General features: G+C 42.0%; 1 protein-coding gene across 1 annotated transcript in view; it reads left to right on the top strand.

Annotated features, from left to right (window-relative positions):
• The first annotated feature begins 483 nt into the window (after positions 1–483).
• MAX (MYC associated factor X) overlaps positions 484–14711 on the top strand; it is a 95473-nt gene continuing 81245 nt past the window's right edge. Inside the window, exon 1 of the mRNA XM_030214216.1 lies at positions 484–758. Coding sequence (XP_030070076.1) covers positions 723–758 — 36 coding nt within the window. The 5' untranslated portion in view covers positions 484–722. The remainder of the gene's footprint in view (positions 759–14711) is intronic.

Below are 14711 nucleotides of genomic sequence, written 5' to 3'. Positions count from 1 at the left end.
TTTGAAAATATAAGTGAGAATACATAAAAATGCCACCAACAATAAAGAACGATAAGGTGAATGCAGCAGCTTGCTTTGCTTTGAGTGAATGGGGATGACGGCAGCGCTGGGAAGGAGAAACTTAGATTGACCTAATTAGGTTCAGCGTTCTGACGTCACTTCATCTCCTGTCTATTAAACCTCCTTGATCTATACACATTCGCACGCATCCACGTGTCTCCAACATCCTCGGCAATCGGCCTTCCGGGGCAAGGATTTCTGGGAAATGTAGTTCTAAACTTTCTGTGACAGACTACACTTACCGGCAGCGAGGAGATGTAATGCGCTGGCGCAAACCCTTTCGACGTCAAACGAGGTGCGCAGCTCCTTTATGGGATTCGTAGTCCATTTGCCCCAGGTAGGCCTTCATGTCTAAGCGGAACCAGGGTCAGTAGACTACATCTCCCGGTAACTCCGCAGATAGGCAACCTCCGAAGTTGGGCACTGGGCCGTGTAAATGTCCCCGAGTGGCTGCAAGTCACGTGTGGTATCCGTTGCTTTCGTCTGTGCTTGCTGTGTGAACCTCCTGTTTGTTCCTTTCATTTCCTAACCCCCTCTTTTAGTTTCTTTTCCCCCTTTTTGTTTCTTTTTTTGTCTTGTGGTGGAAGACGCTGGTCCCCTTTCATTCCCAAGCTGTGGATTGCAACCTGCCTTCCGCGGCCCCCTCCTGTTTTTATGAAAGCATGAGCGATAACGATGACATCGAAGTCGAGAGCGACGTGAGTGTTTATCCATTTTTGATTCTGGTTCAGCCTTTTCAATGACATTTAATTTGTTTGAGGGGATGGGAATGGAAAAATGAGAATGAACTGGGTTAAGGCTAGGCCCTTGGTTTCCCAAACTGTTGGTGATCGCCACCAACAAATCTTTAATTATGAGCATGATTATTATTATTGACTTTTTCAGCACGGATCTTGCAAGCTTCTTCCCCCATCCTTGTTCCCCAGCTTACGAAGGAGGGAGGGGAGGCTTTTCTCTCTTTTTTTCATACTGACTTCGAATTTCTGTCGATCGTAATCTTTCCTCATTTCGCACATACATAAACTAAAAATAATCCCCATTTGGCTATTTTTTTCCTATTTTGTTCTCTTTCCTCTTTCAGGAAGAGCAATAGAGGTTTCACTTTTCGGTATGTCTCTTTCGATTTGACTTTACATTTTATTTTATACAATGTATTTGCACTTATACTTTTATTCTTTTTATTTTCAGTTTGCCCAGGTAAAGGGAGGGGACATTTTTTTTCCTGTGTTTAAAATTGTGGTTGGGTGGGCAAGAATAGAAAGAGAGAGAGGATTTTAAACGTTTATGTATATATGTTACATTGTTGGTTATTTGTATGGAGTGATTGAATGAAGGAGACAAACGAATTGGTCAGAGATACTAAACCAGTAATCTATCGTGGGCTTTTTGTGCAAAATCAACATATATCAGGGTAAGGTGTGCAATTCCAAATCTTTATATGTGTATCTTGGTGCACTGTGTAGCATAGGAAATATGACATGATTCTGCATATGTTTTTGAAACCATGTGATCATGTTGTTCCATAGCAAAAAAAAAAAACACACACAAAAAAAAACCCCTGAGATCAAAACTATAGTTTACAACATCAAAAGTCTTGTATGTATAACTTTTAATACCTGCATTGAAGGGACCTGTTCTTTAGATGGGTTGTGCACTACAACTTTTTTCTTCTTGGTTTTTTATGATTATTCTTAGGTCATGTTATTATATGGAATTTTGATAAATAGCATTAGCACTGAAAATGATACATTTTAGAGCATTTTAAAGTTATTAAACCATAATGTTTCTGATATTCCTATATTTTAGTGAAATACTACTAAGTGAGAGCATTAATATATTATAAGTAGATATATTAAAAACAAAGGCTCTGTCTCTATTTGATTTTCTGTAGCCAGCTCATTTAAGTTGTGAGTTATTTGTGTAGTTTGCTATATAAGTTGTTTATAGGCGATGAGGTAAGGGCATAGGTCTACTGATATGGGTACCCAGAAATGTATTTCTAGCTCTAAACAACGAAAAAAGTTTTTCGGTCCAGCTAAGATGGCAAAAAAAAAAAACCAAAAACCCAAAACAGTACTGTGGCTTCAAAGACAAAAAACATACAAAGCCCATTACAAACTGCATTGTCAACAGGAACAAATTGAGGTTTGTTTTATTTATAAAATAGGTAAGAAAAAGGGCTCATTTAAATTTTGGCTCTGCCTACATCTGCACAGATAGAATCATGGTTTTCACTTATCACAATCTACATAGGAATGAAAATAGAAAAGCTATTGTTGAAAGAATCTGTCAAATTGCTTAAAGTTTGGTTTTATCTCAGTTAAAAGTTGCCAGAAAGAGTTTTCATGAAAATCGGTAAAGATCTGGAATTCCTTACCAGAGGAAATACGATTAAGTTCCTCTTATTTTAGGTTTCATAAGTAGTGGTATTTTGTAAGTATCTTTCATAATAATATTTTTTCTGTCGTGTATTGTGTTTTTTATTGTATTATCTCTGTTTGGTTATGTTGATTGGTTTTTTAGTTTTTGTTATCCCTCTCTGGACCTGTTATGGGGATAAAGCGAGCTACAAAAGCCTAAGATGCCTAAGATGAGACGAGAAGTTCTATCACAGAATCTTCAGAAGCCATCTTAGAATGTCAACTGCTTGAAGATTAGTAAAGTTCAGCTTTCTACATCTTGAACAATATACTTTTGTTTTACATCTTGTTGCAGGTTAGGGGTGTCTGAGAAGCTGCTGGGAGCCTCCAGTCTTCCTTTATTTGATGGAGAGAGTATAGTATCGGGTATATGCCACTTCCATTATCCTTGAAGTGGAACCTAAATTCCTACAACACCTGATATATTAAAGAAATAGTTACATCTGTAGGACCATGGTTTTGTTATGTACAAAGTCATTAACAGTAAAATTTGTTCTTTCAGGTCCCAGCATGCCCTAAAGCATCAAGTTTTTGGAAATGAGTATCATTCTGGGAGACAGGGTTTTTTATAGTGAACTGAAGCAGTATTCCACGAATGGGATGAGGCAACTGCATTATCCAGGACCAGAAAGAAGCACTTCCCCATCCCTTTCCTGTTTCTCAAAACAGTAACCTTTGCTGCCCATCTTGCAACCCATGGCTACACACCTTAGCACTCGCGCTTCTAGTATTCTTCAGTTCACTTCTGATCTCCATTCAGGTTCACTCTGGTGGTCCCACTTTTTTTTTCTGCTGTGGTCTTCTTTACTCTCCCTTGGGGTGGGGAGAAGGAATGCTGCAGCTTTTAAAAGGTTCCAGCATTCCAGAAGCATACACAAACATCTCACTCTCATGGAGGTGGTAAAGCATTTCATTTAATGTCAGCAAAAATGAGGAAGGGCAGAGGTAGGATTGTAAAATTGAGGAAAGACAAAGAAATATGTGGAAGCGGCAAAGTAATTGGGATGTACATTCATTTGAAACATTTCCCATGTTGCATGTCATTTTTTTAAAACCTCTCTTAGTTCCATCATACATAATGACAAGCAACACTTCATGACATGAAATATTAGGAATAACTATACGTGCTTACAAAATTCAAAAACATACAATTAGATGGTATTTGTAAGATTTACACCCAGGTTTCATGTCTTTTTTAGCCTGAAACTGGAAAACCCCTTAATTTGTTTTTCTTCTCTTGTCAATGGTGCACACTGTTTCAAAACAGGGTGTGTTATTTTGCAGTAAGTAGCATTATTTTGCAAATATGCTCACTATGGATCAAAATGAAAAGAAAAATCCCATAAACAGAGGAAACGAAGCAAAATCAGTCTTTCTGCCCTGCACACCTTTAAAGGACAACAGGGTTGCTGTTCTGTTTGGTATTCACTGAGAAGGGATGGGAGAAGGCCACCCACCCATTGTTGGGTTAGGATTGTAGTGATAAGAGTGATTACCGTACAGTTATGGTCTGTGTGTGTTTGTGTGTTGCTAGAAGAGCTTAAAGCAAACCAAGCCATGGAGCTGGACAGGATATATTGGAATATTAAGGGGAGTTGGGGTTCTGGTGGGTTCTGAAGCAGTTTCCCCCATGTCCAAGCCTGCAGTACCCCTTGCCAGTTGGGTTTTCAGTATATCCACAATGAATGTGCATGAACTTGATTTGCATACACTGCCACCATTATACCCAAAAATCTTTCATATTTATTGTGGATATCCTGAAAACCTGACTGGCAAGGGGGTACATCCAGACCAGACTTGGGAAACATTAGGCTGAAGCACCTGTAGATCTTTTATGAAGAAAGGGCTTCTCTGAGACTGGAGGGAGATGGATGATATCCCCTTTTCTAAAAGGTGTATTTGGTACAAACCAGTTACTGTGTAGTCTTCTGAAGGAAATGCTAATGATCTATCTTGAATCCAGTGGATTGTAGGAATTGAGAATGGATGGTTTTATCAGGGGAAGATTATGTGAAACAAATCAGTTTGGGTGGATAACAGGTGAATTAGATTGTGAGTGATGTGGAATGTGGTGTGCAAGGATTTCAGGAGGACTGTAGGTACTGTTCTGCATAGGAAGCTCATTAATAAACTGAGCAGTTGAGAGATGTAGTAGAAGTACTACTGAAAAGGTGAGCTAAGTTTAAATAAATAAGATGGACTGAATTAGAAACAGGGTTAGGGATAGACAACAGTGTAGTAATGTGAGATCCCCCTGAAGAAAGAGTGCTAATGGAATTTATTTTCAGGGGATGGTCCTGTCTGTTTCTTTGATAATAATATTGCAGAGGGGTTAGGAAACGTTTTGCCTTGTTACAGAAGAAACCAAGACCTGCAGTAGAGTAAATATGCCTCATTTCATAGAATGGGGGTTTCCAAACCTTTCAAGAGAAGGACCATATAGGATGTTTGAAATCACTGAAAGGGTAGGGACTGTTCTTGGAGTTTGCTGAGCAGGATGTGGGCTGGTATTCCCCTTGGAGCTAGCCATGCCATACTACTATCTTCAACTGGTGGAGCCTGGAAACCTTGCCAGCCTTCTGGCTTCCCATGAAAACAGTCACATTTTCTCTGTGCACTGGATTCACTTGTGGACAAAAAAAAAAGTATAATTGGTCAGAAAAATGAGTTTCGCAGTTGTTTCAAGTCTGCAGGCCATAGCTTGGGGAGCCCTGACATTATAGTAATTAAAGGAATCTTGAGGAATGGTCGACTGGTGGATGGGTTTCAGTATTACAAATTTTTGAAGTAGCAAAATGGTGCAACAAAACTAGTTATAGCTGGTGGGATGCCTGGAGTCAAAGGAAGAGGCATAATTAGGAAAAAAGAGACAGTGATGACACTGTTGTACTATAATTAATAGAAATAAAACAAAACAATAATAAGAAAATAAGATGCTTGTTTTTATTACTTCTCAAGTGGATTAATGTGGCCTCTGAACTCCTGTTGTACTAGTCATCAGTGTCATCGATGAGACCTCACTTGGAATATAGTGTCTGGTCCTAGAGGCCAGGGGCGTATGTGCATGGGGCCTGGGCCCCCCCAGATTTTGCCCTGGACCCCCCTACCGCCGTCAACCGTCCCCCGCTGCCGTTGCTTACTTTTGTTGGCGGGGGACCCCAACCCCCGCCAACCGAGGTCCGCTTCCACCTGCCGCTGCCTTAAAAATTATTTCTTCAGCTGGTGGGGGACCCCAAACCCCCACCAGCCGACCCGAGGTGTTTAAAGTTCATCTTCGGCCTCCGTGGCCGTGCTGTTGTTGATAGGATGGAGCTGTTGAATCCAGTTCGGAGTGTGCTGGGACGTCAGACTCCGAACTGGATTCAACAGCTCCTATTAACAACAACAACACGGCCACAGAGGCTGAAGATGAACTTTTAAACACCTCGGGTCGGCTGGCGGGGGTTTGGGGTCCAGAAAAAGCTGACAGAATAGCATGAGTTCTGCATCAAATGCTTTATGAGAAGAGACTTTAAGATCTGAATGACACACACAAAATCGGTGGAAAGGACATTTTAGAACAAGAATCTTGGTATTTTTTCATTTCTGGTATGCCCTCCGAGAGCAGATGGTAGAGGTTAGGACTGGAAGAGATTTCAAGAACGCATAAAGCACAGAGGATTCTTTTTTAAAATTTGTTTTTATAGTGTTAATTAGTGTCAAACATTCACTTAACATATGCATAGAAGAGAGAAAAAACAGAAAAAGAATCCAATTAGGCAAATAACATACAATAAAACCTTAATCCATGTTGTCTAAAGTGCACAAATGAGAGAGACCCAAGAAAATAAGCCCTGAAACAAGGTCCATAAAAGAGAATTTTTAAGGAAAGAGATTTATTTTTAAAGCGGAGCCTGACTTTCTTTATTAATCAAAGAACTAAGCGTGTGGTGTGGAAGCACAACAATATCCAAAATAGAAAAATCCACTTGCTGAAAAATGACTCAATTAATGGGGAAAAGGCCTCGAAGAGCTCTGAGATCAGAAATTAATCTCACGGAGCTTAAACAGACACCATGGTCTTCTCTTCATCATAGTCCAAAAAACCCCAAATGCCACAGATCTAGAAAAAAGTTTTTAACCTGTGGTCAAAAAACAATCCTATATAATAAAAAGCACCTCCAACATTCTGAAGCTGACTCTGTGGCAGTGTAGGGTTCGTTAGTCTGTAGTTCAGCGTTTCATTGGCTCTCACTGTCCCCACCCTCACGTCGAGGAAACGGAATGCTGCATAGTTGCCAAGCAAACAAACCTGACGTCACAGGAATGAAGAACCAATCAGACAGAACGGAACTTAGAGGAGGGAAGTGGAGTGGATTGGATCTCTAACAATCAATCGTATACAGGGAGGTACGAACATCAGTGGAGACAAGTGCACAGAACGGAAGGGAAGACAAACATTTAATCACTTTGTCACTCACACACACAGTCACTCTGTGTATCTGTCTCTTACACTGTCTGTAAAACACAGTGTCACTCTCAGTCTCTCACATGGGCAACTGTATGTTGCATTCTCACGAGTAAGGAGCTCTTCCGCTGTGATTGTTAAACTGATTGAAGGGCCTGAACAAGGAAAACTTTTACCACATTGTAACCCAGTTTACACAAAAAATATTGTATATAAAGAAATCTTACACATGTAAACAACAATTATATTCAGAATACAACCGTGGAAACATTAATTTTTTTTTTTTTAATTTTAGTTACATTTGTACCCCGCGCTTTCCCACTCATGGCAGGCTCAATGCGGCTTACATATACAGGTACTTATTTGTACCTGGGGCAATGGAGGTTAAGTGACTTGCCCAGAGTCACAAGGAGCTGCCTGTGCCTGAAGTGGAAATCAAACTCAGTTCCTCAGTTCCCCAGGACCAGAGTCCACCACCCTAACCACTAGGCAGGAACTCATTACATTGCTGGCACCCGTTTCATTGCGTTAAGAAATGGGCCTTTTTTACTAGTTGTATAATAAACATAAATATGTCGTCTTTGTGTAGAGTATTTATGTTTATTATACAATTGTTGGCAACGATCTAGTGTGTCCCCACCCCCGAACTTAAAGGCGTGTGCGACCCTATTTCAACACAGTTGTAGTTTTGCAAGGAAATAGCAGTGTGTTTCACTAATCCCACCTTGTCTTACTGAGGATGACCGGTTTAGTCTGGAAGCTCTCCACATGATCCACAAACAAATGGATGATGACAAGGATGGTGGGATTGAAGTAGAAGACAGTGATGAGTTTTACCCCTGATGCAGCCTGAGGGCGAAACATGGCCACGTCGGTTATTGTTCCAATAAACCTCTTGACCTAATTCTGATTTTTGGTTTGTTCTTATTATTCTGCAAGCAGTTGTGTGCCTTTTTGTTTTGTAAAAATATTCAAATACAAAGTATGGCACAGTATGCTACATTACAATAAAACATTTTAATAGACAGCATAGGGTGTAAACAAAGATGGAACATATAGATATAGAAGACAGAGTAACAGGAGTAAGAAAAGAAGGGGGCTTATTTAAAGAAAGTTGCACATGAGGTCAGAAAGGTGATAGAACATTAGGATAGGAGTTGATAAACTTGTCCTGCTATAGTATATATAGCCGGTGTCGCTCCTTGTATGTGTGTGACTAGCAAGTTAATTACTTCTTCTATTAAAGGCCTGGTTGAAGAGCCAAGCTTTCACCTTATTCCTGAAGTAGAGATAGTCTTGTGTTAAAGTGGAGCCTTTCAGGGAGTGCATTCCAGATTGTGGGGGCTATTCCAGAGAAGGCTCACTGGTGGGTATCACATTACTACTACATTGTGTGATGTCCGTTGAAGAGAGTATGGTTAAGAATACTCTTTGGGAGGACTATAGTGATCTTGGAGGTGTGTAGAGGGGGATCCTGTTCTTCAAGTACTCTGGCCATTTTCCTTTGAGGGCTTTGAAAATCAAACATAGTTTTAAATTTAGCCCTGTATTGTGCTGGTAGCCGGTGAAGTTTTTGCAAAAATGATGTAGCATTCTGAATCAGGTGAGCTGGTGTAATCGGACCAATGTAGAGTGCATTACAGTAATCCAGTTTGATATGGCATGCACACCTTGGACAAATACCAACCCACTTCATATTCGTGTCCATTATTTACCGCCTTTTTGAAGGCATTCACTCAAGGCGGTGTACAGCAAGAATAAGTCAAACATAAGCAATAGACAATTATAGCAGTAAAATTATTCAAACACTACAAAGTATGGCATAGTATGCTACATTACAATGCCAACACTATAAACAGTAAAACACTTTAGACATTGTAGGTTGTAAGCAAAGATGGAGTATATAGATAACTTCAGAAATCTCTTCACCTGGTATCAAAATATTTTGACTTTTTACTATCTAGAAAGACATGTAATTAGGTGGAGTCAACAAAAATATATTTAAGACCTTGATATCTTATTTGCAGGAAAACATACCAAAAGGTCCCTAATGCTAACACCTCAGGTCATATCTCTAGACATTTTCTTCTATGGACCTGTCTCTCCTGAGACAGATCTGAGAATTTGAACTCGCTGACCAGTAAATAATTCCAAATGATCCCTAAAATACAGTCTCTTAATAGATTCTCTATCCTGGGGAAAAACAGATATAACGAATAAGGGCTTTCTGCTAGCACATTCCTTCTCTGAGGTATTCAAAATAACGGAAAGAACTAAGCCATTGGCTTCTTGATCATCACAACAGTCCGCGCATCTCCATACACACCTACAGTCCTATTCCCCCTCAGAGGTACCTAAAATAATTTCTCAATAAGAGATGTTGCTTCTTCAGTAATTTTTAGGATCTCCTTGAGGTACTTCCAAGGGGGAAGAGAAAACAGATTTTAGAGAAATTCAAAACCCTCAAATTCAAAGACTTGATAAGAGTTCTCTATATTTTTCAGCAGATGGTGAACCGTCAGTTTAATCCTATATTAAACCAGGTTAAATTGCTTCAATTTATTGCATCTTTGAGACAAAGACCTAGTAGTCAAGAGTCTGAGAATGTAGTTTTTTTTTTTTTTTGTTACATTTGTACCCCGCGCTTTCCCACTCATGGCAGGCTCAATGCGGCTTACATGGGGCAATGGAGGGTTAAGTGACTTTCCCAGAGTCACAAGGAGTTGCCTGTGCCTGAAGTGGAAATTGAACTCAGTTCCTCAGGACCAAAGTCCACCACCCTAACCACTAGGCCACTCCTCCACTTACAATGACTATCCACCATCACTGTGGCAAATGAGGAAAACCATACTACGAATTCCAGTTATAGTGTTCCAAAGAAATACCGGAAGGTCTTATCATGGTAGAGCAATTCCTTAGAAACGTTGTTGCCCCCAAAGCATGATTTGAAAGATCTCCCACTACCCCTCCTGTCTGACTCATAGTGCCCTGTGAAATTCACTGAGGAGTGAGTTGTCCAGAGCTAGATCTTCCTGTTAACTGCCTTAACAGTCTCCTTAGCACTAACCTCACTGGCACATTCCACTGCAACTCTATCCAATGGAGAATCTCCACTCTTCAGAGTTGTCTACCAATTTAGAGGCAAACCACAGTTTGGAAGCATTGGGGGAACTAGGCTGTTGGAGCTCAGTGCGGTAACGGTCCCCAGTTGGCGGCATGAATTTCACCCAACACAACACAGGCAGCTGCGAGCAACTCTGAAACTAAAGTCTGGTGTGATTTGAGCCCTACCAGGATTGTGGAAGTTCATGGCTGAACTGAACCCTTGTGCTTCCCCATGCAAACAGCAGGAAAAATTGATATAGATGAAAAAACACCGGAGTACCCAAAACTGGCTTCTCTCCAACAGCTGCCTATCTTGGGTCAGCACAGAGGATTTTTAGTGGGCATATATTTTGTGTTTTACTTTGTAATTTACATTAGCAGTCTTACAACTCCAGAGTGACTGAGGCAACTAGTGTAAAACTGAGCAGTGGTGAACTAGCACATTGCTGTCTTACATGAAAGCACAAATGCTGACCACTTGTCATTTTGCCTATGACAGAGATAGATGGATGGACACGCAATCTCCTTTATAAGATGTTCTTGCAGTATTTTTTCTTAAATGCTGCAACAATGGAAATAGGACCTAGCAGTTTGAGTATGGCACAGCCTGAGTGCTTAAAGTGGAAGGAGCAGGACTTAGTGTTCAGCGCTGTGTTGGAGAATAGTTTGAGTATACCGGATCACACCCTGAAGTAGCAATAGCGAAACATGCCATATATTTGGTGATTTAGTGTCCGGGTCCTGTGCTTTGTTGACAATATAAGATAAGTGCTGCTTTTGGTCTTTTTATATTAAAGTAAAGCGATGGAAAATTGGTTGAAACACATGATAAACGTAAATGAGCAAAATGATGACCAATGAAGAGGCAGGTGACCTATGAGCTTACATGCTCATATGAAAAGAATCGCCACTGAGGTCTGATTTTTCTGGATGAAATCGTGCGTAATTGAGATTGTTTAAGAAGATTATGTTGATTTAAGAGGACAATTTGCTGGGTCTGGATATATGTATGTATATTAATTCCCCGCAATTTAACATTAACCTGTAATTAGATTTCAAGTGCCTTACTAGCATGATTACTAACATGAATAGCAAAGCAGGTAACATGAAATGTTAGAAGTCCTTGTAGAAATACCAGCAGACCACATAGCTGGGTGTGTCTGGCAAGCTGCAAGTACAATAATATTTAAAAATCCTAGCAATGTTCTTCACTGTAATGTCCAGGAGCCAGTGGCAGTTCACCAACAATTTGGGAAATTATGGTGATGTCGTGACCCCAAATGGGGTTGAAAAATGTGCATTTGGCATTGCAATCTGGGAGGACCAGAAAAAAAAAATCAACACCTCCTGACAAGCTCATGTTATTAAAGACTTGATATACTGCCTTTCAGATGAGAATCAAAGCGGTTTACAACTCAAAATAGGAAACGGTCTGGAAAAGGAACTAAATAACGACAGGACAGAGAAGTATGAAAGGGGGAGTAAGAGAGAGAAGTATAGGCTGGCTGCTGGTCAGCCCAGTCCCTCATATCTCAGGAAGGCCAAGGAGTAAAAATGTGTTTTCAAGGCAGATCTGAATCTTAGGTAAGATTGCTCAGTAACCAGACCCAGGGGAAGGGAGTCCCACAGGAGAGGGGCAAAGAGAGAGAATGCATCTCGAGTCTAATCATCACTCTATAACAGTGAACTGAAGGAAATGAAAGATGGTGTTCAGACACATAATGAAGGGCAGGGAAGGTTTTTAATGAGTAATAAGGGCCTTCATAGAAGGCAGGGAATGTTGGTTGCAATGCAGTAGGAGGGTTGGGAGCAGCAACAGGCATGAAAGGTAGGCCACTGGAGGGGTCATGTGCTTTCTGTGTCCGCGGTAATGTCCCAATTAGCATTAGCTCCCCTGTTCATCATCTTCCTGTTGACTGTGTGAGTAGCGGTGTTCAGTAGCACTGTAACAGAAATCCTTTGATTACCGGTAACCATAAAATGAATTCCCTATGAATATTTTTTGGTATGGCTGCAGATCTGTTGACCTTTAGTTTACTGGTGAGTTACCAAACATGGAATATGTAATAGTTAGAGCAGCAGGCTGAGAGCCAGGGGAAGCCTGGTTCAAATTCAGTGCAGCTCCTTGAGATTTTGGTCAAGTTACTCAGCTGTTACAGCCATAGACAGTGTGATAAGCACTGCCACCCGGCCTCGGTGTGGCTTCCTGACTTTCTTCTCTCCACTATTTACGTCTTCTAGGAGCTTTCTTCTGGTGCTGCCTCTGTAATAGCTATTTTGTTTTCCACCTGCATTACCTAGTTCTTTGTTTGAGCCATGTGGTTGCTAAATTCCTGTGCTAGTCCCATGAGACTACAAGAACAACATGGATTTTTAGGAAGCATGCAACTCACTCCTGCAGAAAACAGAATAGATGCAATCCTCTGGTGAAGGGGAAAGGAAAGATTAACAAACTGGGGGAGAGTTGATTTGGAGAGGGTGGGAACCAAGACAGGATGGTGAAGGTGACAGAATGCTGGGTGAGATTAGGGGAGAGCGTCCATTGAAGGATGAGAATTTATAGGGTGCCGGTGAGGAGGGGGGGGGGGGGTGCTGGAGAGAATTTGGAGTATGTATGAAGGGCACAAATGGCCAGATGGGCAAAGATATAGTGTGAAGGAGCAGATTTCAAGTTGCTCTCAATGTGCTGGGCTGATCTCGTCATTTGGGGGGGGGGGGGGGGCACCTGTTACCTAATGTGCCAGCCACTTTGCAAAGCATTGAAGTTTATTTGCTACAGTTGCCTTCACCTCAGAAATAGTGAAGATCACTGTCTTACTTAGTAGATATGCAGTTACATAGCTCAGTTTTAGGCATGAGAAGGTTGCTGGGCATAAAGTAAATGAAGGATCATGCTTTCTCGTTTACTTTGGTAGAGTATAAAAGATACACCTGAGAGAATTCTGCAAATGGTGCAGCGCAGCACAGAATTTCCCTACTTAGCCTGCAGAATTTGACATGGGGTCTAGGCATTGAAATCAAACAGCAAGCTGCACAGCCAGGAAGGCTTACTGATGTGCATGGACTTTAAAAAAAACAAAAACAAAACAGGCGGCTAGAAGAGAGAAAGTCTTGGTTGGTGTGGGCTGATGTATGTTACTGTGTAGGCTGAAATGGAAGAGGCTGTAGTGTTAAGCGCATATTGGGGCAGGGGAGATGATGTCGGCGTGGAGGTGAAGGAGACTGGGAGAGGATGAGCTTGGGAGAATGGGGAGAGAAAGAGATCCAGGGATATCAAGCCTAGGAGGGAGGAAGGTGGGGAGAGTGAGTTTGGGTGATGGTGAACCTGGGGAAGTGGGTCAAGTTTAGGGACAGAGAAGAGAGAAGGTGGCATAGGGGAGCAGACCTTATGATTACTCCTGGTAATTCTGTGTGCAATGCACATTTGTTCAGAATTTCCTACCAGTGGTATACAGTTTTGCCCTTCCCATGCAGAATTCTGTACAGGCAGTGGCAGCAGCCCCAGGAGTTAGAAGCAGCAACAGCTCGCTCGTGCCCTCCCTGAAGCAGTTGAGCAAGAGGAGGATGCACCTAGCTGTACATTGAACTGTGTCTTCCTCTGTCATCTTGGGCCCAACGCTTCATTTTAACCATGCAGACCTCCATACAGCCATATGGTTCAAAGGAACCGTTGGGTTTCATGTGCCGCCACCACCTCTTCTGTTTGATTGAGGATGGGGCTGGAGAAAGCTAGAGAGGATAGCGTACTGGGGGAGACAGGAGCAGAGAAAGCTGGAGGGAAATTACGGCAAACTGAGGGCCTGTGGCACAGGGGTTGAAAGGAGATCAAATTAGATGTGTGTCATGGGGTAGGTGGGAAGAGAAAGGAGAGCTGGGGCATTTGCCAGGAGGGAAACCTTGGGGATAGACAACCTGGAGGCCTTGCTGAGAAGTAGGAAAAGAGAATTGGGGGGGGGGGGGGGGCGACGACTGTGGTAGGCACAGAGCTGCTAGTGAATACAGAAGGGCAGGGCCATACCCTCATTGGTTCTGCATTTAGCATCGTGGTAAATTACGAGCAGCAGAAGGTCACGGAAGGATGTTCCTGCCCTTGTGTGTGGAGATGGGCTTGTGTGTGAGGTAGCCTGGTTAAGATTGACAGTGGTGGGGAATCGGAGGAAGCTCCCACTGCTGAAATAGTAATCAGCTGAACGTAGATAAGGGGACAGATGTTGGAAGATACTGGGGCTAAGGGGACAGATGCCCGTAGTGGGGATGAGAGAGGGGCCTGACCCTTTCATCTGCTGTGGAGGTGGGAGTAAAAGAACAGGAGGGCTTGGAGGAGAGAGTCTGGAGAGAAGTAGTGAGAAATTGAATGGGAGAGGAAGTGAGTGTGCCAGGAGGGGGGGAGAAAGGGAGAGAGAGAGAATTTGCAAGGCAAGAGGATTAGAGCCTGACTGAACCCAGGATCTTAGGTTTCTTCCAAAACCAAATTCGCAACTGAAATTGACCTCTTGGTTTCATCGGAAAACAAAACTGTCCTGTCCCTGTACCCTACCACTATAGCAACTGCCATTGCTACTGCACACAGCCAGCCTTCCTTCCTTCCCCCCCCACCCCCAACCTACCTTCAGCATAGTGATTTAGTAGCCTAACTGGAGCAAGAGCGACTGTGACTCATATTTGCCCTGATCAGAACT

This window comes from Microcaecilia unicolor, chromosome 9 (assembly GCF_901765095.1).
Source record: "Microcaecilia unicolor chromosome 9, aMicUni1.1, whole genome shotgun sequence".
In the NCBI taxonomy this organism is placed as follows: domain Eukaryota; kingdom Metazoa; phylum Chordata; class Amphibia; order Gymnophiona; family Siphonopidae; genus Microcaecilia; species Microcaecilia unicolor.
Note: the sequence above shows the minus strand (reverse complement) of the source record. Positions and strands in the feature narration are given on the sequence as shown.